Source organism: Macaca fascicularis, chromosome 5 (genome assembly GCF_037993035.2).
Source record: "Macaca fascicularis isolate 582-1 chromosome 5, T2T-MFA8v1.1".
Taxonomy (NCBI): Eukaryota; Metazoa; Chordata; class Mammalia; order Primates; family Cercopithecidae; genus Macaca; species Macaca fascicularis.
In genome coordinates, this window is record NC_088379.1 from 133,191,866 (window position 1) to 133,216,785 (window position 24,920).

The 24,920-nt window shown below is 37.5% G+C and overlaps 1 protein-coding gene across 20 annotated transcripts in view; it reads left to right on the plus strand.

Annotated features, from left to right (window-relative positions):
- Window positions 1–24,920, plus strand: part of LARP1B (La ribonucleoprotein 1B) — a 154,641-nt gene that overhangs the window by 109,656 nt on the left and 20,065 nt on the right. For 15 of the 20 annotated variants that reach the window (XR_012435091.1, XR_010586992.2, XR_012435090.1 and 12 more), the window contains 2 exons: window positions 7,430–7,641; window positions 8,405–8,511. Coding sequence is in view for 15 of the 20 variants with exons in the window: in XM_015450821.4 (XP_015306307.1) it covers window positions 7,430–7,641; window positions 8,405–8,511 (319 nt within the window). In the remaining 5 variants the exon portion in view is untranslated. Of the gene's footprint in view, window positions 1–5,906; window positions 5,963–7,429; window positions 7,642–8,404; window positions 8,512–18,607; window positions 18,630–24,920 lie in introns of those variants that run through there. The other 5 variants (XM_045392863.2, XM_065545456.1, XR_012435089.1 and 2 more) reach the window with 4 other exon arrangements.

Below are 24,920 nucleotides of genomic sequence, written 5' to 3' on the forward strand. Positions count from 1 at the left end.
CTTTATGTAATGATTGTCTTATGTATCTTCATATGTTAAAAAGCCCACCAATGTTTTATTTTTTACTTTCAAGCATGTTTTAAATAACTTAAAAGGAGAATAGTCTATTATATTTATCCAGACCTTTACCATTTATCTTGCTGTTCCTCTATTCGTGATGTTTCAGGTTTCCTTCTGTTATCATTTTCTTCTGTCTGAAATACTCAGGTTAGTGGTTCTTTTAGAGCAGTTCAGTTGGCTATGATTTATAGTTTTCTTTCTTCTGAGAATGTCTTTATTTCACCTTATTGCCAAGGATATTTTCACTGGATAAAGAATTCTGGACTGACAGTTCTTTTCTGTTAGTGATTCAAAACTGTTGTACCACTTCTTTCTGTCCTCCGTGGTTTTTCGTATAAAATTTTGTTGTCATTCAAATTGTTTCCCTACAAGTAATGCATCTCTAGCTACCTTCAAGATTTTTATTTTTTTCATCTTAAGTTTATAGCAAGTAGAGTGTGATGTGCCTTGGTATGGAGTTCTTTGGGTTTATCCTGGATAGGATTGTCTGTTTCTTAAATCTGTAGGTTTGACTTTAGACAAATTTGGGAAGTTTTCAACTATTATTTCCTTAAAAAAATTTTTAGACCTGCACTTCTTCTCTCCTAGACCTTTTGTTGTCCCACGGGTTCTTAAGGTTTGGCTGATTTTTTTTTCAGTTTCTTTTTTTTCTGTTGTTGAGGTTGCCTTTCTGTTTTCGGTTCAGTTTCTGTTGATTCTGGTTGCTTTTAATCTTTGTCACCCATTTTAAGCACCTTAATTACTATTGCTTTGGTGTACTTTTCATGTTTCTTGTGCTTGAACTCACTGAGTTTTTAAAATATGTGTGTTTTTACATTTTTAATCAAATTTGGAAAGTGTTCAGCTGTTCCTTTAAATTTAAAATTTTAATTAAAAAATTAATAGACTGGGTGTGGGAGCTTATGCCTGTAATCCCAGCACTTTGGGAGGCCAAGGCAGATGGATCACCTGAGGTCAGGAGTTCGAGACCAGCCTGGCCAACATGGTGAAACCCCATCTCTACTAAAAATACAAAAATTTGCTGGGTGTGGTGGCGCGCACCTATAATCCCAGGTACTCGGAAGGCTGAGGCACGACAATCACTTGAATCCGGGAGGTAGAGGTTGCAGTGAGCCAAGATTGTACCACTGCATTCTAGCCTGGTTGACAGTGAGACTCTGTCTTAAAAAAAAAAAAAAAAAAAAAGATTAATAATGTTTTCCTGTTCTTTTTTCTCTTTCTCTCAAGACTCCAATTACATGTATAATTTATATTAGGGCACTTGAAGTTGTCCCATACTTCATTAATGCTCCGTTATGTTGTTGTTGTTTTTCAGACCTTTTACTCTGTTTTTGTTTTAAGTAACTTTTATTCCTCTCTTCAAGTTTATTAGCCTTTTCTTCTACAGAGTCTATTTTTAATCCATCCAGTGTGTGTGTGTGTGCGCGCGTGCGTGTGTATGTGTGCGTGCGTGTGTACGTGTATGTTTTAAAATCTCAGCTGTCGTCCTTTTCTCATCTAGAAGCTTGATTGGATCCTCTTTTATACTGCCTATATATATATATTTTAATATGCTCGTGTTTTTCTGTACTTTATTGAATACACAAAATACAGTTATGATTTTTTTTCTTTTTTTTGCTAGCAAAGTATAAATCCAGGATTTGGATTCATATCTATCTGACTGCTATAGTTCAGTGGCTGGCAAATTATGGCCTATTGACTGAAACTAGCCTGCTATGGGCCAATGTGATAACGCTGGTCATTTACATATGGCCTCTTGCTGTTTTTATGCTACAAAGGCAGAGCTGAGCTGTTTCAACAGAGACCTTACGTCTTAAAAAGCAAAAAATATTTACTATGTGACATTTGTAGGAAAAGTTTGCTGAGTTCTGCTTTAGAGGCATTTTTATTTATAAAAAACCTGAGGTGCCAGTTCTCATGTAGCATTTTTAATTTTTGACCTTCACTAAACACTAACAGCATAATATTGAGTTTTATTTTTATAAAGGCAGTGGAGACTGTAAACAAGGCTCATATGGTTCAGGTATGAAGCTGTGCAATGATCTGATTTGGTAGTGATAAAATTTGGAAAACCTTAGATAGTAGAATAGTTAGCACACCCCTAAGTTCAGTGGTTTTTACATTTAGCATGTGTAAGGTTCACCTGGGAAGCTCGTTGAAACAGATTAAAGGACTCTGTATCAACTTTCTGAATCAGTAAGGTAGGTGGGATATGAGAATATACATTTCTAACAAGTTCCCAGGTCATGCCAATAGTTCTATTTGGGACCATACCTTGAAAATTACTGCTTTAACCCTTTTTAAGTGTATCATTTGAATTTCAGTAAATGTATAAAATTGTATACCAGCACCACAATCCGGTTTTAGAACAATTCCATCATACTAAAGAGTTCCTCATGCACATTTGCAGTCAATCCCAACATTCACCTTCAGCCTGAGGCAACTAGTTATCTTTCTTTCACTATGGTTTTGCACTTTTCAGAAATTTTATATAAATGGAATCATATGATACATAGTTATATACTTGGAATCTTTCACTTAACATAGTATTTTTGAGATTCATCCATGTCATTGCATGTATCAGTACCTTTCTTTTATTGCTAAGTATTATTTCATAGAATGAGCATACTACATTTTTTTGTCCATTCAACATTTTATGGATATTTGGATTGTTTCTAGTTTTGGCTATTATGAAAAATGCTATTATGACTATTCATGTACAAGAGATGGCCTATGCTTTTGATTAAAAGGAAGTTATAATATATAGATGATATTCATATATTATGCTATGCTTGTAGTTGACAAAAAATGTTAATATGTTCTTGTTTCCTAATATATTTCCAATAATAATATTTTAATATTTACTATGAATATTTTATGTTCTTGTAATGAACTAATATTTGATAATTTTATGTCAAAATATTATAAATTGGTATATGATAGTCTATAAAAATTTTGTAAAATGTTTCTTTTGAGATAACCAACGTACTCTATAGATGTTAATCTTACAAAATTAATGTACCTACTCTTATTGGTGGGCAAAATTCACCCTGAGCACCTGGAATAAAATAAGTATAAAACAAATAAAAGTTAGCTTTTGATTTTGGAAATGTTCCGGTACAGATAACAATAGGGAGAATTGTTTAACGAAATCCTCATGTATCCATCTCACCTAATTTCAACAATTGTTAATAGGTTGACATTCTTTTTTAATCTGTACCTTGCCTCCCAATCTATTTCTGGTATTCTATATTGAATCTCAAAGTCATATCATTTCTTCTGGAAATACTTCACTATATATTGCAAACTGACTAGGACTTACAAAACAAGTATGTATGTAAATTTTTATAGCACCATTATTTCACCTAACAAAATTAGCAATAATTTTTAATATAATCTACTACGCAGTATATGTTTAGTTGTCCCTAATTGTCTGAAATATATTTTTCAAATTGTTTGATTGAACTAGGACGAAACAAGATGCAAACATTGCAATTGACTGATAACACCATTAAGTCAATCTTAATCTCTAATTATTTCTCTTCCCTTGTTTTTCCATGACAATGATTTGTTGAAGAAACTGGTTAATTTGTTGAAGAAACTGGTAGGATTTCTTATGATCTATATTTACCTGACTGTATCTTCTTCATATCATTTAGTATATCCTTTATCCCATGTATTACTAATGAAGTATAAGTACCAAGGATTTAGATATAGAGGATTGAGTATATTCAAGTTTTGGCATTGTTTTTTTCCTAGTAGCAAGAATATGTCTTAGGAAGACTTGTCTATTTCCTATAACATCATAGTATGTCTGTCACTCCCACTTTTACTGATGCTGTGATTCATGATTTGACTCAGGTGTTGTCAGCCTGATCCTTTCATTAACAAGTTTCGCTCCAATCTTTTACCAAATGGTTTTAGCAGCTATTGATGAATATTCCCTAGATTTCCTCTGTCAGTAGAATTGCAAAATGGTTAACTTCTAATTCCATCATTTCTTCTGCAATCCTTACGTAAAATTTTCTTATGAAGAATGTTCTTTCATCAACTCTTTGGTTACCCTGAAATTCAACTTTTACAGACAAGGAAGGATAAATGCTTGCTTCTTTCTTTTTATTCAGTTTATTGGTTTTCAAAATAATGAGTTAGTGCCCTAGGAAACTCTAAATGTGATTAAGTTTTAAAGTATCATTATGAACTCATGGAGCTTATTTATTCGATATGTTTAATCCATTTTGGTCATTGTTTTTAGTGGTCAAATTGTTTTATTTTTGACTGGTGAACCTCTAAGATTTACTCCTTTGTCCTTTGATTTATGCTAGTATTTTAAAAACTACTTTATTGCTTTTCTGCTACTTTATTGCTCAAGATTTCCCAGGCTCAGATTATACATTCTGTACTCCAGATGTTATTTCTTTGAGGAGAACTAATTAGTGGGAAATGGAATTTATAGACCATAATCTAAGTGATAGGAAGCTTACTCTTTCTGGGTTGTTACTGCTCCTAGATCTTTGAAAATGTCTTTCACAAAGGTACTGGATTTAACACATTTTTCAGTATATGTTCATGTTTTTATCTCTAGGATTGTATCTCTCTCTCTATATATATATACATGCATATATATATGCATATATATATATGTTTTTTTTTTTTTTTTTTTTTTTGAGATGAAGTCTCGTTCTTGTTCCCCAGGCCGGAGTGCAATGGTGTGATCTCAGCTCACTGCAACCTCCGTCTGCCGGGTTCAAGCAATTCTCCTGCCTCAGCCTCCTGAGTAGCTGGGATTACAGGTGCCTGCTACCATGCCTGGTTAATTTTTGTATTTTTAGTAGAGATGGGATTTCACCATGTTGGACAGGCTGGTCTCAAACTCCTGACCTCAGGTGATCTACCTGGCTTGGCCTCCCAAAGTGCTGGGATTACAGATGGGAGCCATTGCACCTGACCAGATTGTATATATTTTTGGTATAAGGAAAACAGTATTAACACAATTCAGTTAAGTTTAGCATTCCTTTGATAAGGATATATTTTTTCCCAGACATTATGTATGGTAGGCACTAGTATTCGATGCAATTGTGGTAGTTGCTTTCTGGAAAGCAATGAGACTTACTGTTGGCATCTATGGGATGATATGTAAGAAAATAAATTTTAATTTAATAAATGAAACAATAAATGGAGAAAATACAGACACAGCACAAAGGTGTTCAAGGAATGCTTCACATTCCCGAGAAAGGTAACATCTGTGCTGGGTATTAAAGGAAGGCTATGGTAACTGTTGCATTGGGTATACAAAAGATTCAGGAAAGGGACTTTCAGACAGAAGAAAAAGCATATGGCCGGGCGCGGTGGCTCAAGCCTGTAATCCCAGCACTTTGGGAGGCCGAGACGGGCGGATCACGAGGTCAGGAGATCGAGACCATCCTGGCTAACACAGTGAAACCCCGTCTCTACTAAAAAATACAAAAAACTAGCCGGGCGAGGTGGCGGGCGCCTGTAGTCCCAGCTACTCGGGAGGCTGAGGCAGGAGAATGGCGTAGACCCGGGAGGCGGAGTTTGCAGTGAGCTGAGATCCGGCCCCTGCACTCCAGCCTGGGCGACAGAGCGAGACTCCGTCTCCAAAAAAAAAGAAGAAAAAGCATATGAAAAGATACAGAACAAGGATCAGGACTGACAGTTTGGTGCTATTTGTGTCACCAAGATCAAAGTGGAAAATGACAACAGATGAGGCAAAATCAGCAAAATCTCATATGCCAGGGTAAAGAGCCTAGGCTTATTCTAGAGGCAAATGGGAAATACTGAAGAATGTTAAACAGAAATATGAAATGATCTAATTTTCTCCTCAGAATAATCATTCTGGTAACAGTGAGGAAAATGGATTGGGAGAGGAAATGGCAAATGTGTAAGTTCACTTTTGACTTTACAAACTCGTGCCTAGAATAGTGCTTGGCAGATAGCAGGCACTTAATATTTGTTGAGTGAAAAAAACAAAAAGTTGTTATATGAATCAAAAGAAGTAGATAAGTCTGAAGAAAAACCACACGGAAATGGAGACTATTTTTTTTTGTTGCTATTACTTGATTTATCTGCTGGCTTATTTGGTATCTTACCATAAGATTTTCATGAGCAAATCAGCAAGTAAAATAACAGAATAAAAAAAAAATAGTCGAAGGGTTTGAATAGCAGTCTGACAAAAGAGGAAGTCTGAAGGGTAACTAGATATATGAAAACATGCGCAATTTCACTAGCAATAACGAAGGAAATGCAAATATCTTTTAAATCCCATGAGATGGAAGAATAGTTAAGAGTTTAAACAAAACCCAGTCTTCACCAGGATGTTAAATTGTTGGAATTCTCACATGCTGCTGGTGAGAGTGTAAGTTGGTGAAATCATTATAGAAAGTGGTTTGGCGGTCAGTGGTCATTAAATCAGAAGATGCACATCTCTTTTTTTTTTTTTGAGATGGTGTCCTGTCGCCCAGGCTGGAGTGCAGTGGCGCCATCTCGGCTCACTGCAAGCTCCACCTCCCCGGGTTCACGCCATTCTCCTGCCTCAGACTCCCAAGTAGCTGGGACTACAGGCGCCCGCCACCATGCCCAGATAATTTTTTCGTATTTTTAGTAGAGACGGGGTTTCACCGTGTTAGCCAGGATGGTCTCGATTTCCTGACCTCGCGATCCCCCCGCCTCGGCCTCCCAAAGTGCTGGAATTACAGGCGTGAGCCACCGCGCCCGGCCAGATGCACATCTCTTTTGACTCAGTATTTCCACTCAGAATAAACCCTAGAGAAATGCTCATACCTATACAGAAACATGTTCAACAATGTCGATCACAGCATTGTTGATTAAACAAAAAACTTTGAAATAATATAAATGTCTCTCTGCAGGAGAATGGATAAATTGTGATATATTTGTACACCACATACTATTCAGCACTGAAAATGAACAAATTAGAGCTATGTAAATAAAACATGAGAAAAGTTTACAAAGTGATATAGTATTATGTTACATATATAAAGTTAATTATGCAAAATAATATTACATATATGTAATAATAGATCAAAATTCCAAATTTAAGAGGCTAGTTATCTCTGAGAAAGGAAAGCAGGAGGGAAATGGGATTAGCGGAGGTTACACAGGAAGCTTCACCCTTTCTTTAAAAGAAAAAGTCATAAACAGATATAGAAAAATAAAAATTTTATAAAGTTAGATAATGGTCAAAAAAGTATTTGTTATTTTTGTTTTTATATATTTGAAATGTTTTCAGTGAAAAATCCTTTGAGCTTAGAGAATTCCAGAATTATCCTTATTCTCAAAGTAAAATATTTTCCTAGCATCTAAATAATTTTAAGAGTTTTTTATTTTGCAGATTTGACTGATGAATTAGCTCAGAAGCTATTTGATGTTTCAGAAATAACTTCGGCAGCAATGGTTTGTTCGTTGCCTACAGCAGTTCCAGAATCTCCTAGAATTCATCCTACAAGAACACCCAAAACACCTCGAACACCTAGGTTACAAGATCCTAACAAAACACCAAGATTTTATCCTGTTGTTAAAGAACCAAAAGCCATTGATGTAAAGGTATACAAAACAACCAGGAATATAAGGCTTGCATTTTGTATCCTTTAACATACAGAATGAGACGTTGTAATTTCTATAACATCACATTAAAAAGTGTGTGTTATAACTTGTAATATTTCACTTAAAAATCGTACTTTACCATAGTGATAGTTTCTCAGGTTAAGAAATTTTTTGGTTGGGCATGGTGGTTCATGCCTGTAATCCAACACTTTGGGAGACCAAGGCAGGTGGATCGCTTGTGCCCAGGAGTTGGAGTCTAGCCTGGGCAATGCCGTGGGACCCCATCTCTAAAAAAATACAAAAATTAGCTGGGCATGGTGGCATGTGCCTGTAGTCCCAGCTACTTCGGAGGCTGAGGTGGGAGGATTGTTTGAGCCTGTAGGGGTCAGGGCTGCAGTGAGCCATGATCATGCCACTGCACTCCAGCCTTGGCAACAGAGTAAGACCCCATTTAAAAGTAAACAAACAAACAAAAACCTTTTTTACCATTGGATACTGTAATTAAAGACGAACAGAAAGTATAATGAAGAATCACACTAAGCTGCACTTCATTTTATCCTTGTGTCACAAACCTACCAAAGGACCTTATTAAGTTTTGTAACTTGTGTGTGAGATTTTTGAGTTTTGTGACTTCATATGATTTCACAATGTGTTATCTACAGTATGAAAATGTTTGAGTTCATTTATAGTCAGAGGGTTTTAATTTACTTGTGAAGTTCACACTATTGAAACTAATTGCAATGCTTGACTTTATTTTCTTTAGAGTCCAAGAAAGAGAAAAACAAGGCATAGCACAAATCCCCCTCTAGAGTGTCATGTTGGTTGGGTAATGGATTCCAGAGACCATGGGCCAAGAACATCCTCTGTCAGGTACTATATTTCTCAAACATTACTTTTTTGTTCTTGATTTGAAGTTTTTTGAAAACAGTTACTAATTAGATATTTCAAAATATTTAAAAATTAATATGTTAGCAAGTTACAGAACAATGAAAATGGTACAAAGAAGCCAAAGAAGAGATAAGTTTTACAAGTATGTTAAGGAAATAATCCAGTAAGACAGTTTTTTTTTCCCATTTAAATTATTTTTCACAAATGTGAACTCTTAGATTTATTTATGTAGGTCTATGAAAGTTATTATCTTTGGAAAAATCCCAGAGTCTTAGTGGCATTTAATAGGTTCTTAGTAGATATTTATTGAGGGCATTAATGTGCTAAACACACTACTCAAACTATATAAATACTATGGAAACAAAGCATTATTATTTTGCTTTTTTCCCCCATTTTTGGTAAATCATTTAGATTAGTTGATTCTTAGCAGAAATTTTTTTTTATAAGAAAGAAGAAAATTAATTAAAAAAAAAGAAGACTAGAGCAAATCTTTTAGAGTGCCAGTGATATGCAAAGCACTGTGGTATGTTTTGTCCTTCAAAGGGGTTGCAGAGGTGATTTATTGCTCATTGCTTTGTGATTCTTTCTTTTAAATAAAAATAGAGACAGAATGTTGCCCTGTTGCCTAGGACAGTCTCAAACTTCTGGCCTCAAGCAATCCTCCTACCTCTAAAGTTCCGGGATTTTTTTTATTTTTATTTTTTGAGACGAAGTCTCGCTCTGTCACCCAGGCTGGAGTGCAGTGGCACAATCTTGGCTCACTGCAAGCTCCGCCTCCTGGGTTCAAGCAATTCTCCTGCCTCAGCCTCCCGAGTAGCTGGGACTACAGGTGTGTGCCACCACGCCCGGCTAATTTTTTGTATTTTTAGTAGAGACGGGGTTATGTTAGCCAGGATGGTCTTGATCTCCTGACCTGGTGATCCACCCGCCTCAGGCTCCCAAAGTGCTGGGATTACAGGCGTGAGCCACCACGCCCAGCTAAAGTGCTGGGATTATAGGCATGAGCCACCTCACCCAGCCTGTGTTTCTTAAACACCATTTTGTGTTTATACTAGATATTTTCAGAATAATTAATGGATAGTTTTTCCACTTGAAAACTTTGGGAAAATATGTTTTTGACTGATTACTAGAAAAGGATTAGTTAGTTTCATGAAAAGAAATGCTAGGGAGTTTATCATGCTCTCAAAACCTTGAAATCTGTCTATTTAGTGATACACATTTGATTATTTTACATTGTTCTTACTAGATATATTGTCTCTAAAAGATAAAAAGTGCGTATGTTTTTCTGCACACCTGTGGTATACTAATAGTTATTCTGGGGTTATAAGTGACTTTTCAGTTTTTTTCCCCAGAGTATTTCTTTTTATTGGAGCAGTATATTTAGAGATCAACAACAGTGAAAAATGTTTAATTTACCTAATGAAGGACATCTTGTCTTTGTTGCTTCCAAGTTTTGGGAATTATGAATAAAGCTGCTATAAACATCTATGTAAAGGTTTTAGTGTGGACATATCTTAAAATCCCTTGGATAAATACTAAGGAGCATGATTGCTGGATTGTATGATAAGAATATGTTTAGTTTTGTAAGAAGCTGCCAACCTGTTTTCCAAAGTGGCCCTATCATTTTGCATACTCACCAGTAATGTTTCTTTTTAACCTTGGTAATGTCTTGTTTTGAAGTCAGCCTTGTCTGATATTTGTATAATTGTGTGAGCTTTCTTTAGATGAGTGTTTGCCAGTGTATCTTTTTCTACCTTTTTACTTTTAAGCAATCTCTTTGTTTTAAAGTGGGTTTCACATAGGCAGCATATATTTGGGTCTTTCTTTGCTTTTTATAACCCAGTCTGATAAGGTGTTAATCAGTATGTTTAGACCATCCACATTTAGTGTAGTTACCGATGTGGTTGGATTTAAATCTATCATTTCTTTGTCTCATCTATTCTTTTTTTTTTTGAGACTGAGTCTCTCTCTGTTGCCCAGTCTGGAGTGCAATGGCACGATCTTGGCTCACTTCAACCTCCAGCTCCCAGGTTCAGGTGATTCTCCTTCCTCAACCTCCTGAGTAGCTGGGATTACAGGTGCCTGCCACCACACCCAGCTAATTTTTGTATTTTTAGTAGAGATGGGGTTTCACCATGTTGGCCAGGCTGGTCTCGAACTTCTGACCTCAGGTGATCCACCTGTCTTGGCCTCCCAAAGTGCTGGGATTATAGGCATGAGCCACTGTACCCAGCTGCCTCATCTATTCTTCATTCTTTTTTTGCTTTTTTTGCTTTCTTTTGGATTGAGTTTTTATAATGACCCTATTTTATCTCTACTATTGGCTGATTAGTTATATCTTTTTATTTTTTACTGATCCTCTAGGATTTACAGGTATACCTTGTTTTGCTGTGCTTCATAGATACTGTGTTTTTCACAAACTGAAGGTTTGTGGCAACCCTGTGTCGAGCAAGTTTATCAATGCCCTTTATCCAACAGATGTACTCACTTCATGTCTTCATGTCTCTGTGTCACCTTTTGGTAATTCTTGCAATATTTCAAACTTTATTATTATTATTATCTTTTTTTTTTTTTTTTTTTTGAGACAGATTCTTGCTCTGTCACTCAGGCTGGAGTGCAGTGGTGTGATCTTGGCTCACTGCAAGCTCTGCCTTCAGGGTTCATGTCATTCTCCTGCCTCATCCTCCTGAGTAGCTGGGACTATAGGTGCCTGCCACCATGCCCAGCTAATTTTTTTTTTTTTTTTTTTTTGTATTTTTTTAGTAGAGATGGGGTTTCACCATGTTAGCCAGGATGGTCTCGATCTCCTGATCTTGTGATCCGCCCGCCTTGGCCTCCCAAAGTGTTAGGATTACAGGTGTGAGCCACTATGCATGGCCTTTTTTTTTTTTTTTTTTGAGACAGAGTTTCATTGTGTTGCACAGGCTGGAATTCTGTGGCACAATCATGACTCACTGTAGCCGTAACCTCCCAGACTCAAGTGATCCTCCCATTTCAGCCTCCTGAGTAGCTGGAGATATAGTTGCATGCCACCATGTCCAGCTAATTTTTTTATTTTTTATAGAGATGGGGTCTCACTCTGCTGTCTGGGCTGGTCTTGAACTCCTAGACTCAAGCAATTCTCCTACCTCGCCCTTCCAAAGTGCTGGGATTACAGGCATGAGCCACCATGCCCAGCTACAATTTTGTATTTTATGGTAATCTGTGGTTAGTGATCTTTGATGTTAACTATTGTAATTGTTTTGGCACACCATGAATCCCGCCAAGATAAGATGGTGAACTTAGTCAATAAATGTTGTATGTTTTCTGGCTGCTCCACTGACTGGCCATTTCTCCATCTCTCCCCCTCTTCTTGGGCGTCCCTGTACCCTGAGAGACAACAATGTTGAAATTAGACCAACTAATAACCCTACAGCGGCCTCTAAGTGTTCAAGTGAAATTAAGAGTCAAAATTCTTCAAAATTAGAAATACCATCATTAATGAGGAAGGCATGTCGAAAGCCCCAAGATAGGCTGAAAGCTAGATGTCTTGTGTCAAACAGCCAAAATATGAAGGCAAAATTTTGGAGGGAAATTAAAAGTGCTACTCCAGTGAAATACACAAATGATAAGAAAGTGAAACAGTTTTATTGATGATAACGAGAGAGTTTGAGTGGTCTGAGTAAAAGATCAGACCACCCCCAATATTCCCTTAAGCCAAAGAATAATCCAGAGCAAAGCCCTGACTCTCTTCAATTCTATGAAGAGGTGAGGGAGGTGCAGAAGAAAAGTTGGAAGCTAGCAGAAGTTGGTTAATGAGGTTTAAGAAGCTGTCTCCATAATATAAAAGTGCAAGGTGAAGGAGCAAGTGCTGATGAGGAAGGTGCAGCGAGTTTTAAGGAAGATTTAGCTAAGATAATCAATAAAAGGGGCTACATTTCTGCCGGTCTAGATCTGAAAAAAAAAAAGTGTGGCTACCTTAAACAGTAGATTTTCAATGTAGACAAAACAGCCTTCTATTGGGAGAATAAGCCATCTAGGACTTTCATAGTTAGGAAGGAGCAGTCAGTGTTTGGCTTCAGAGCTTCAAGAGACAGGGCTGACTCTCTTGTTAGGGGCTAATGCAGGTGGTGACTTCAAGTTGAAGGCAATGCCAGGGCTCTTTTGAATTATGCTAAATCTACTCATCTGCTTATGCGCTATAAATAGAAAAACAAAGTCTACATGGCAGCACATCTACTTACAGTGTGGTTTACTAAATATTTTAAGCCCACTGTTAAGACCTACTATTCAGAAAAAAAGATTCCTTTCAAAATATTACTGCTCATTGACAGTGTACCTCATCACCCAAGAACTCTGATGAATATACACAAGGAGATTAATGTTTTTTTCATACCTGCTAACACATTTATTCTGCAGTTCATGGATCCCAAGGAGTCATTTTAACTTTCTAGTCTTATTATTTAGAATATTCATATATAGTCTATTCATAAGGCTATAGCTGCTGCAGCTAGTCTTTCCTCTGATGGACCTGAGCAAAGTAAATTGAAAACATTCTGGAGAGTATTCACCATTCTACATGCCATTAAGAACATTGGTGATTCATAGGAGGAGGTCAAAATATCAACATTAACAGGATTTTGGAAGAAGTTGATTCCTACCCTCATGGATGACTTTGAGAGACTCGGACTTCAGTGGAGGATTTAACTACAGATGTGGTGGAAATAGCAAGAGAAGTAGAATTAGAAGTGGAGCCTGAAGATGTGACTGAATTGATGCAATCTCATGATAAAACTTGAAGGGATGAGGAATTGCTTCTTATGGATGAGCACAGAGAGTGGTTTCTTGAGATGGAATCTACTGGTGAAGATTCTTTAAACATTGTTGAAATGACAACAACAGATTTAGAATATTATATAAAGCAGTGGCAGGGTTTGAGAGCACTGACTCCAATTTTGAAAGAAGTTCTACGGTGGGTAAAATGCTATTAGGACAGCATCCGTACTACAGAGAAATCTTTTGGGAACAGAAGAGTCAATCAATGTAGCAAACTTCATTGTTGTCTTATTTTAAGAAATTGCCACAGCCACTCCAACCATCAGCAACCACCACTCTGATCAGTCAGCAGCCATCAGCATCGAGGCAAAACCCTCCACCAGCAAAAAGAGTATGACTTGCCGAAGGCTCATATGACCATTAGCATTTTTAGCAATACAGTTTTTTAAAAATTGATACATAATAGTTGTACATATTTTGGGGGTGCATGTGATATTTTGTTACTTGCATACAATGTGTAATGATCAAATCAGGGTAATGGGGATATCAATCACCTAAAACATTTTTCTTTATTCTGTTCTATTTTTTTCCTTTTCTTTTAAAGATCTTTTTGCGTACCAATCTTCTAGCTATTTTGTACTCTACAATATGTTGTTGTTAAGTATGGTTACTCTACTGTACTATAAAACACTATATCTTATTTCTGGTACTAACTGTATTTTTGTACCTGTTAACCAACTGCTTTTCACCCCTCTTCGCCCTACCCATTCTAGTCCCTAGTAAGCACTAATCAACTCTCTATCTCTATGAGAGCTACTTTTTTATCTTCCACAATTAGTGAGAACATGTGGTACTTATCTTTCTGTGCCTGGCTTATTTCATATAACATAATGACCTCCAGTTCTATCCATGTTGCTGCAAATGACAGAATTCTTTTTTATGGCTGAATAGTATTCCATTGTATATGTGTGTATGTTTATGTATGTGCATATGTGTATGTGCATATATTTACACATATATACACATACATATACATACACATATATAAATACCCATATATATAATTTTCTTCATTAATCCATTGATAGACACTTAGGTTTATTACATATCTTGGCTGTAGTGAATAGTGCTGCAATAAACATGGAAGTGCAGCTGTCTTTTTGATATACTGATTTCCTCTATTTTGAATATATACCCAGCAGTGAGATTGCTGGATCATATGGTAGTTCTGTTGTTAGTTTTCTTTGAGGAACTTCTATTCTCTTTTCTGTAGTGCCTGTACTAATTTACATTCCCACCAATGGTGTTTCGAAGCATTCTCCTTTCTCTGCATCCTTGCAACATCCATTAATTTTTGTTTTCTTGATAAAAGCCATTTTAACTGGGGTGAGATGCTTTATCATTGTAGTTTTGATTTTCATCTTCTTGATAATTAACAATGTTGAGCATTTTAAAATATACCTGTTGTCCAGTTGATGTCTTCTTTGGAGAAATGTATATTAGATCTTTTGTCAGTTTTAAAATGGGATTATTTGTGTTTTGTTTGTTTGTTTTGCTACTGAGTTGTTTGAGTTCCTTGTATATTCTAGTTATTAGTCCTTTCTTTTTTGGATGGATAGTTTGCAAATATTTTCTCCCATTCTGTAGGTTGTCTCTTCACTTTGTTGATTCCTTCATTTGCTATGCAGAAACTGTTTTGCTTGATATAATCTCATTAGTCTATTGTTGCTTTTGTTGCTTGTGCTTTTAGCGTCTTACACAAAACATCTTTGCCTAGACCAATGGCCTGGAATGTTTTCCCAACATTTTCTTCTAGTAATTTCATAGATTTGGGTCCTAGTTTAAGTCTTTAGTCCATTTTGATTGGCTTTTTGTATATGGTAGAGATAGAGGTCTAGCTTCATAGTTTTGCATATGTTTATCTAGTTTTCTTAGCACCATTTATTGAAGTGACTGTCCTTTCCTCAATGTATGTTCTTGGTACCTTTGCCAAAAATGAATTGACTGATAATGTGTAGATTTTTTTCTAAATTTTCTTTTCTGTTCCATTGGTCTGTGTGTCTGCTTTTACACCAGTATCTTGCTACCTTTGTTACTACGGCTTTGTATTATATTTTGAAGTTGGATAGTGTGATGCCTCCAGCTTTATTCTTTTTGCCCAGAATTACTTTGATTTTTCAGGGCCTTTTATGGTTCTATATAAATTTTAGGATTGTTTTTTCTATTTCTGTGAAGAATGTTTTAGGTATTTTGATAGGGATGGAATTAAATCTGTAGAAGTTACTGAGTAGTATTGACATTTTAACAATGTTGATTTTTCCAATCCATGAGCATGCGATATCATTCCCTTTTTTTGTGTGATCTCTTAAATTTCTTTCATCTGTGTTTTTTAGTTTTCTTTGTAGAGATCTTTCACTTTGGTTACACTTATACCTACTTTATATATTTTTGTAGCTGTCTTGATTTCTTTTTCAGTTTGTTTGCTGTTGGCATATATAAATGCTACTGATTTTTGTATATTCATTTTGTATTGTGCAACTTTACTGAATTGATCCAAATTTTTGGTAGAGTCTTTAGAGTTTTCTAAATATAATATCGTAACATCTGCAGGCAAGGATAATTTGACTTCTTCCTTTCTAATGTGGATGCTCTTTCTCTTGCCTAATTGCTCTTGCTAGGACTTACAGTACTATGTTCAATTAAAGTGGTAAAGTGGACAACCTTGCCTTATTCCAGATCTTAGAGGAAAGGCCAAGTGCTCATGTCTAAGACAATGAGAAAAAGACCTTGAAGGCATTTTAGAGCTCTCCTGCCACAGGACCAGAGGCCTAAGAGGACAGAATGGGGCCCTGCGCAACCTCGGGAAACTGCTCCCTGCATTCCATCTGTCTAGCTGTAGCATGGCTAAAAGGGGTCTAGGTACAGCTTGGGGCTGCTGCTTCAGAGGGTGCAAACCATAAACTTTGGCAGCTTTCATGTGGTGTTAAGCCTGCAGGTGGTGCACAGAATGCAAGGGTTGAGGCTTGGGAGCCTCTGCCTATATTTCAGAGGATGTATGGAAAATCCTGGATGTCTAGACTAAAGCCTGCTCTAGGGGCAGAGCCCTCATGGAGATCCTCTACAAGGACAGTGCAGAGAGGAAATGTGGGGTTGGATCCTTCATACAGACTCCCCACTGGGGCACTGCCTAGTGACGCTTTGAGAAGAGGGCCACCGTCCTCCGGACCCCAGAATAGTAGATCCACTGGCAGCCTGCACCCTCAGCCTCAGAAAGCCACAGGCACTCAATGCCAGCCCTTAAGAGCAGCCATGTGGGCTAAACCCTGGAAAGCCATAGGCATGGAGCTGCCCAAGGCTTTGTGAGCCTACCCCTTGCACCAGCATATCCTGGATATGACATATGGAGTCAAAGGAGATTATTTTGGAACTTTAAGATTTAGTGACTGCCCTTCTGGGCTTTGGACTTGCATGCAGCCTGTAGCCCCTTTCTTTTGGGCTATTTCTTCCTTTTGTGTATTTACCCAAGGCCTATACCTCCATTGTATCTTGGAAGTAACTACCTTGTTTTTGATTTTACAGACTCATAGGTGGAAGGGACTAGCCTTGTCTCAAATGAGACTTTGGACTTTTGAGTTAATGCTAGAATGAGTTAAGACTTTGGGGGATTGTTGGGAAGGCATAACTAGATTTTGCAATGTGAGAAGGACATGAGATTTGGCAGGGGGCAGGGTGGAATTATATGGTTTGGATCTGTTTCCCCACCGAAATCTCGTGTTCAGTTGTAATCCCCAGTATTGGAGGTGGGGCCTGGTGGGAGGTGATTGGATCATTGGGGCAGTTTTTCATGGTTTAACACCATCTGCCTTGGAGTTGTCATTATGATAGTGAGTTGTGAGATCTGGTTGTTTAAAAGTGTGTGGCACCTCCACTGTCTCTCTTCCTCCTGCTCCAGCTATGTGAAATGCTGCTCCCCCGCCTTCCACCATGATTGTAAGTTTTCCTAAGGCCTCCCTAGAAGCTGAGCCAGCATATGCTGTACTGCCTACAGAACCATGAGCCAATTACTCTTTCTTCTATAATTTACCCAGTCTAGGATATTTCTTTTTTCTTTTCTTTTCTTCTTCCTTTTTTTTTTTTTTTTTGAGGCAGAGTTTCGCTCTTGTTGCCCAGGCTCAAGTGCAGTGGCACAATCTCAGCTCACTGCAACTTCCGCCTCCTGGGTTCAAGCAATTCTCCTGCCTCAGCCTCCTGAGTAGCTGGGATTACAGGCATGCACCACCACGCCCGGGTAATTTTTGTATTTTTAGTAGAGACGAGGTTTCTTCATGTTGGTCAGGCTGGTCTCGAACTCCTGACCTCAGGCGATCTGCCCACCTTGGTCTCCCAAAGTGCTGGGATTACAGGCGTGAGCCACCACGCCCGGCCGGGTATTTCTTTATAGTAATGTGAGAACAGCCTAATACATCTAGCTGAAGGTTTGTTGATTTTGTTTATCTTTTCAAAAAACCAACTTTTCATTTCATTGATTTTTTTGTACTTGTTTTAGTCTCAATTTTATTTATTTCTGCTTTGATCTTTATTATTTCTTTCTACTAATTTAGGGTTTGATTTGTTCTTTTCTAGTTCTTTTAAGTACATCGTTAGGTTGCTTATTTGAAACCTACTTTTTTGATGTAGGCATTTATTGCTATAAGCTTCTCTCTTAGTACTGCTATACTCAATCTCATAGTATTTGGAAAGTTATGTTTCCATTTTCATTTGTTTGAAGACATTTTGAAGTTTTCTTCTTAATTTCTATATTAATCTATTGATCATTCAGGAGCATGTTGTTTAATTTCCACATTTGTGTAGTTTCCAAAATTCTTCATGTTATTGATTTCTATTTTTATTCTGTTGTAGTCAGAGAAGATACTTGATATGATTTTGACTTTTTTTAATTTGTTGAGACATGTTTTATAGCCTAACATATGTTTTATCCTGGAGAATGTTCCATGTGTTAATGAGAAGAATGTGTATTCTGCAGTAGAAGGTGAAATGTTCTGTAAATGTCATTAGGTCCAGTTGGTCTAGGTGTAGTTTAACTTCATTGTATCTTTGTTGATTTTCTGTCTGGATGTTCTGTCCATTATTGAGAGATGAATGTTGAAGCCCCCTGCTATTATTTGTATTATAGTCTATCTCTCCTCTAGATGTATTAATGTTTACTTAATATATCTGTGTGCTCCAGAATTGTGTGCATATATTTATAACTGTTACAGCCTCTTGCTGAATTCACTTCTTTCTTTATCATCATACGGTGACCTTCTTTGTCCTTTTTTTACAGACTTTGACTTGGTCTATTTTGTTTGATGTAAGTATGGCTACTTTTTATTTTTATTTATTTATTTTTTTGCTTCCATTTGCGTGGACTATCTTTTTCCATTGTTCACTATCAGACTATGTGTGTCTTTATAGGCGATGTGAGTTTCTTATAGGCAATATGTAGTTGGATCTTGTTTCTAAAAGTTTTAAAAGTTTTAAAAAATTCACGCAGCCTTGCTTATGTCTTTTGATTGAAGAATTTAGTTCATTTACATTCAGTGTTATTATTGATCGATAAGGACTTGCAATGCAGTATTTCATTACTTGGTTTCTGGTTGTTTTGTAACTCCTCCCTTACTTCCTTCTTACTGCCTTTGTGATAAGTGGTTTTTCTCTGGGAGTGTGTTTTAATTCATTGCTTTTTATTTTTAGCGTATCTAAGTCTTTGCTTTGTGGTTACCATGAGGCTTACCAAAGCTGTAGCTATAAGTTATTTTAAACATATGACAACTTAACTTTGATCACAAAGAAAAGGAAAGAATCAAGGGAAAAACTAAAAAATTCTACACTTTAATTCCATCCTCCCACATTTTGACATTTTGTTGTCTTAATTTACATCTATTTATCTTAATAGGTTGCTGTTAATATTTTCAGTAGATTTGTCTTTTAGTCTTCATACTAGAGATATGAATGGATTAGATGTAACAATTACTGCATTAGAGCATTCTGAATTTGTCTACTTTTACCAGTGAGTTTTATACCTTCAAACATTTTTGGTTTTGGACATCAAACTTTGTTTTCTTTCAAATCAAAGAAACTCCCTTTAGCATTTCTTGAAAGATGGGTCTAGTAGTGATGAATTCCCTCAGCTTTTGTCTAGGAAAGACTTTATATCTCCTTCCCATTTGAAGGGAAACTTTGCTGGGTACAGCATAGTTGGTTGGCAGGTTTTTTTGTTTCCTTTTATCCTGTAGCACTTTGAATGTGTCATTTGACTCCCTCACGGCCTGTTAGGTTTCTGCTGGAAAGTCTCTTGCCAAAAAATCAGAGCTCTTTTATATGTTCTTTTATTTTTTTTTTCTCTTGCTGTTTTAGGGTCTTCTCTTTGTCCTTGACATTTTCAGGTTTGATTATTATTTGCCTTGGGATCCTCTTATTTGGATTGAATATTGATATGGTTTGGCTGTGTGTTCCCACCCAAGTCTCATCTCGAATTGTAATTCCCATAATCCCCATGTGTCAAGCGAGGGACCTGATAGGAGGTGATTGGATCATGGGGGCAATTATCCCATACTGTTCTTGTGATAGTGAGTGAGTTCTCACAAGATCTGATGGTTTTATAGGTGTTTGACGGTTCCTCCTTCACACATACTCTTTCTTATCTGCCGCAATGTAAGACGTGCCTGCTTCCCCTCCCACCATGATTGTAAGTTTCCTGAAGCCTCCCCAGCCATGTGGAACTGTGAGTCAATTAAACCACTGTCCCTCATAAATTACCCAGCTTCAGGTATTCTTTTTTTTTTTTTTTTTTTTTGAGACGGAGTCTCGCTCTGTCGCCCAGGCTGCAGTGCAGTGGCCAGATCTCAGCTCACTGCAAGCTCCGCCTCCCGGGTTCCCGCCATTCTCCTGCCTCAGCCTCCCGAGTAGCTGGGACCACAGGCGCCGCCACCTCGCCCGGCTAATTTTTTGTGTTTTTAGTACAGACGGGGTTTCGCCGTGTTAGCCAGGATGGTCTCGATCTCCTGACCTTGTGATCCGCCCGTCTCGGCCTCCCAAAGTGCTGGGATTACAGGCTTGAGCCACCGCGCCCGGCCAGCTTCAGGTATTCTTTATCGCAGAGTGAAAATGGACTAATACAAATATATTTGGTGTTTTCTGACCTTCTGTACCTAGATATTTATATCTTTCTTTAGATTTGGAATATTTTCTGTTATTTCTTTGAATAAGCTTACTACTCCTTGTTCTTAACTCCTCATTGAATGCCAGTGTCTCTTACATTTGTTCTTTTGAGATTATTCTTTATATCTTGCAGGTATTCTTCATTCCTTTTTTTTTCTCCTCTGACTGTATTTTCCAATAGCCTGTATTTGAGCTCACTGATTGTTTCTTGCAATGTGAGAGCCTGTAATCCATTTTTCAGAAAACCTATTTCTGAGTTCCAGGATTTTTTTTTTTTTTTTTTAAATTTCAATCTCTTTGTGTTACATTTCTCTGACAAATTTCTGAATTGCTTCTCTGTGTTATCTTGGATTTTGCTGAGTGTCTGTAGAACTCTTATTTTGTTCTTGATCTGAGACCTCACACATTGCTTTTGTTTAGGTTGGTCCCTGACTCTTTGTGCATTTGGGGAGGTCATAGTTCCGTGTTTGCTGTTGTTTCTTGTGGATGTACATCTATGGCTTTGCTTTAAAGGACTTATTATTTATTCCAGTCTTTGCTGTCTTTCTTGTTTTGGTCTTTCTAAGGTATATTTGCTTAGAGATTCTTTGCAGTTGCCTGAATTCCCTTAATACTGTTGTAGATCACTGCCTCTTTTTGGGCACTAGATGGCGCCTTAAGCCCAAATTTGCCTTGGCTCTCACAAACATTGGAGCACTGCCTGTCAGATGGTGGGGGTGGCAAAGGGGATTACCCCAACTGTGTGGTAAGGCTGGCAAAGGATTTGTACCCAGAAAACTCATGGATCATGCCTCATACAGTGTGGTCCTGCTGAACAGCCACTCCGATATGGCATCTCTGTTGGCTGAAATAAAGGGGAGAATTTCAGGGCTAGGGTTTCTGTTCCTGTTTCCCCTCTTTTTCTACAGCTGCCTTCATGGTTTTTTCTCCCTGCTGGCCCTCATGATATTATACTTCTCATGGGTTGAGGCAGGAACAGTTTTCCTGCAAGGGAGCCCAAGATGGTGGGAAAGCTGGCTGTCCTCCACGATCTAACATTTTCCAATGAAGAAGCTGAGTCTGTGAGGAATTTTTCATGCATAGGGCCTGGCAGATTGCAGAAGGGGCATCATGCATAGAGAAGGCTATTTCTCTTACTGTTTGCTTGGAGTTTTTGAGTTCTCTGTGGCTCACGGATAGTATCAGCTTCAGATTTGAGTTCTGGGATATTGCTGATGATAAGCTTTGTGCTAGATATTTGTTTTTGTCTTTCTGTGGGAGAGTGAAGCCAGATTGCTTCTACTCTGCCATTTTGGTGACATAATTGTCTCAATAAAGTATTTTAAAATTAAGGTATGTACTTTTTTTTAGTCATAATGCTATTGCACACTTGGTAGAGTACAGTATAATGTAAATATAACTTTTATATTTACTGGGAAACCAAAATATTCATGTGACTTGCTTTTTTGCAACATTTGCTATATTGTGGTGGTCTAGAATTGAACCAGCAATATCTCTGAGACATGCCTATATAATTCAGCTGTTCCTTGAATCATGATGTGGTTACATCCTGATAAACCCTTCATAGCTTGAAAATATCATAAGTTGAAAATACACTTAATACACCTAACTACCAAACATCATGGCTCAGCCCCGCTTACCTTAAATGTACCCAGAACACTTATACTAACCTATAGTTGGGCAAAATCTAACACAAAGCCTATTTTATAATAAAATGTTGAATCTCTTGTGTAATTTATTGAATACTGAAACCAAAGAACAGAATGATTGTATGTTACTTGAACTATGGTTTCTACTGAATGCATATTGCTTTTGTACCATCATAAACCTGAAAAACCGTAAGTGAAACCATCTTTTAAGTTGAGGACCAGCTGTATACATTTTAACTTACCACAGTCTACTTTCAAATAATCTTATCCCACTTCATGTATAGTATAAAAACCTTACGACGTTTAACTGTCATTATTTCTCCCCATTTCTTTTTTTTTTCTTTTTTTTTTTTTTTTAAATTAGAGACAGAGACTCGATCTTTCACCCAGGATGGAGTGCAGTGGCAAAATCTCAGGTTACTGCAGTCTCAAACTTCTGAACTTAAGCAGTCCTCCCACCTTAGCCTCAAGTATCTGGGACCATGAGTGTGCACCACAATAGCTGGCTAATTAAAAAAAAAAAATTTGTTGCGACAAGATCTTGCTATATAATTCAGGCTGGTCTCGAACTCCTGGGCTCAAGCAATTCTCCTGCCTTAGCCTCCCAAAGTATTGGGATTACAATTATGAGTCACCACACCCAATCCCCCATTCTTTGTGCTATACTTTGTTATTATTTTTCTTTAGACAGTTATGTGTACATGTATGTACACATAAATATATGTGCACATGTGCATACACACATATAGTTTGAGTAGATGGTTTAGCACATTAAATCCTTCATGTATATCTATTAAAAAGTTTCTAAATGCCATTGAGAATCTGGGAGATTTCTTTAGTAGGTTTGTAATAGATATTTATTTGCCCATTATTAATATACCCACACACAAACACATACACACATGTATCAGGTATTTATCCTGCTGCGGTTCTCTGATGGTTTCAGATTTATGGCTTTTTTAATTGTTAGAATAATTTTTGACATCATAAATTTTTTTGCCCTGTTTTCTTTGTTTTTTCTTCTTCTGGGTTTCAAATTACATGTATGTTAGACCATTTGATAATACCCATAGCTGGTGGATGCTCTGATGTGTTTTTTCTCCTACTCCCTTTATTTATTTTTATTTTTATTTATTTTTGTTGCCCAGGCTGGAGTGCAATGGAGCGATCTTGGCTTACTGCAACCCCTGCCTCCCGGGTTCAAACGATTCTCCTGCCTCAGCCTCCCGAGTAGCTGGGATTACAGGCACATGCCACCACGCCCAGCTATTTTTTTTTGTATTTTTAGTAGAGACAGGGTTTCACCATGTTGGCCAAGTTAGTCTCAAATTCCTGACCTCAAGAGATCTGCCTGCCTCAGCCTCCCAAAGTGCTGGGATTACAGGTGTGAGCCACTGTGCTTGGCCTCCTACTCCTTTTAAATTGTGTTTCACTTTGTATAATTTTGATTGACTTATATTCAGGTTTCCTGATTCTTTCCTTAGCTGTGTCTAGTGTGCTAATAAGTCCATCAAAGAAGTATTCATTTCTGATATTGTGTTTTGTATATTTTGCATTACTATTTGACTATTTATTTATTTGTTTATTTATTGAGATGGAGTTTCGCTCATGTTGCCCAGGCTGGAGTGCAACTCAGCTCACTGCAACCTCCACCTCCTGGGTTCAAGCGATTCTTCTGCCTCAGCCTCCTGAGTAGCTGGGATTACAGGTGCCTGCCACCATACCCGGCTAATTTTTGTATTTTGTTAGAGACAGGGTTTCACCATGTTGGCCAGGCTAGCCTTGAACTCCTGACCTCAGGTGATTCCCCAGCCTTGGCCTCCGAAAATGCTGCGATTACAAGGGTGAGTCACCGTGCCTGGCTCCATTTGAATATTTAAAAATAGTTTTCTTGGCCAGTCACGGTGGCTCATGCCTGTAATCCCAGCACTTTGGGAGGCCGAGGCAGGCAGATCACGAGGTCAGCAGATCAAGAGCATCCTGGCTAACACGGTGAAACCCCATCTCTACTAAAAATACAAAAAATTAGCCGGGCGTGGTGGCGGGCGCCTATAGTCCCAGCTACTTGGGAGGGTGAGGCAGGAGAAGGGCGTGAACCCGGGAGGCGGAGGTTGCAGTGAGCCAAGATGGGCGCCACTGCACTCCAGCCGGGCAACAGACCAAGACTCTGTCTCAAAAAACAACAAAAAAAGAGTTTTCTTGGCCGGATGTGGTGGCACTCACCTGTAATCCCAACTACTCAGGAGGCAGAGGCAGGAGAATCACTTGAACCCAGGAGGCAGAAATTGCAGTGAGCTGGGATGGGGCCACTGCACTCCAACCTGGGCAACAGAGCGAGACTCCATCTCAAAAAAAAAAAAAAAGTTTTCTTTTTTTCCTGCTGAAATTCTCCATCTCTTCATGAATGTTCATCTTTTACATTAGATCCTTCAACATATTAATCATGGTTGTTTTAAAGTTCATTTGTGATTATGCTAAAGCTGAGTTATCTGTAAGTCTGGTTCTATTTATTACATTATCTTCTGAATTTTATTTTTTCTTTCTGTGTGTCTTATACGTTTTGATTGAATTCTTGATTATTACTTCTAGACTTTTTTTTTTTTTTGTTTAAATCTTATCAAATCCCAGTCTGAATAAATCCAACTTTCTTTCTATTATATTTGCTCCTAGTCTACTGAATGTTGCTAAAGTAAGTCCTAGGCTTATTGATAGTAATATAGATTCATGTGCTGTAATTATAGTTAGAACTTTGATGTTATCTGCATTTCTTTTACTAATCTAAGTATT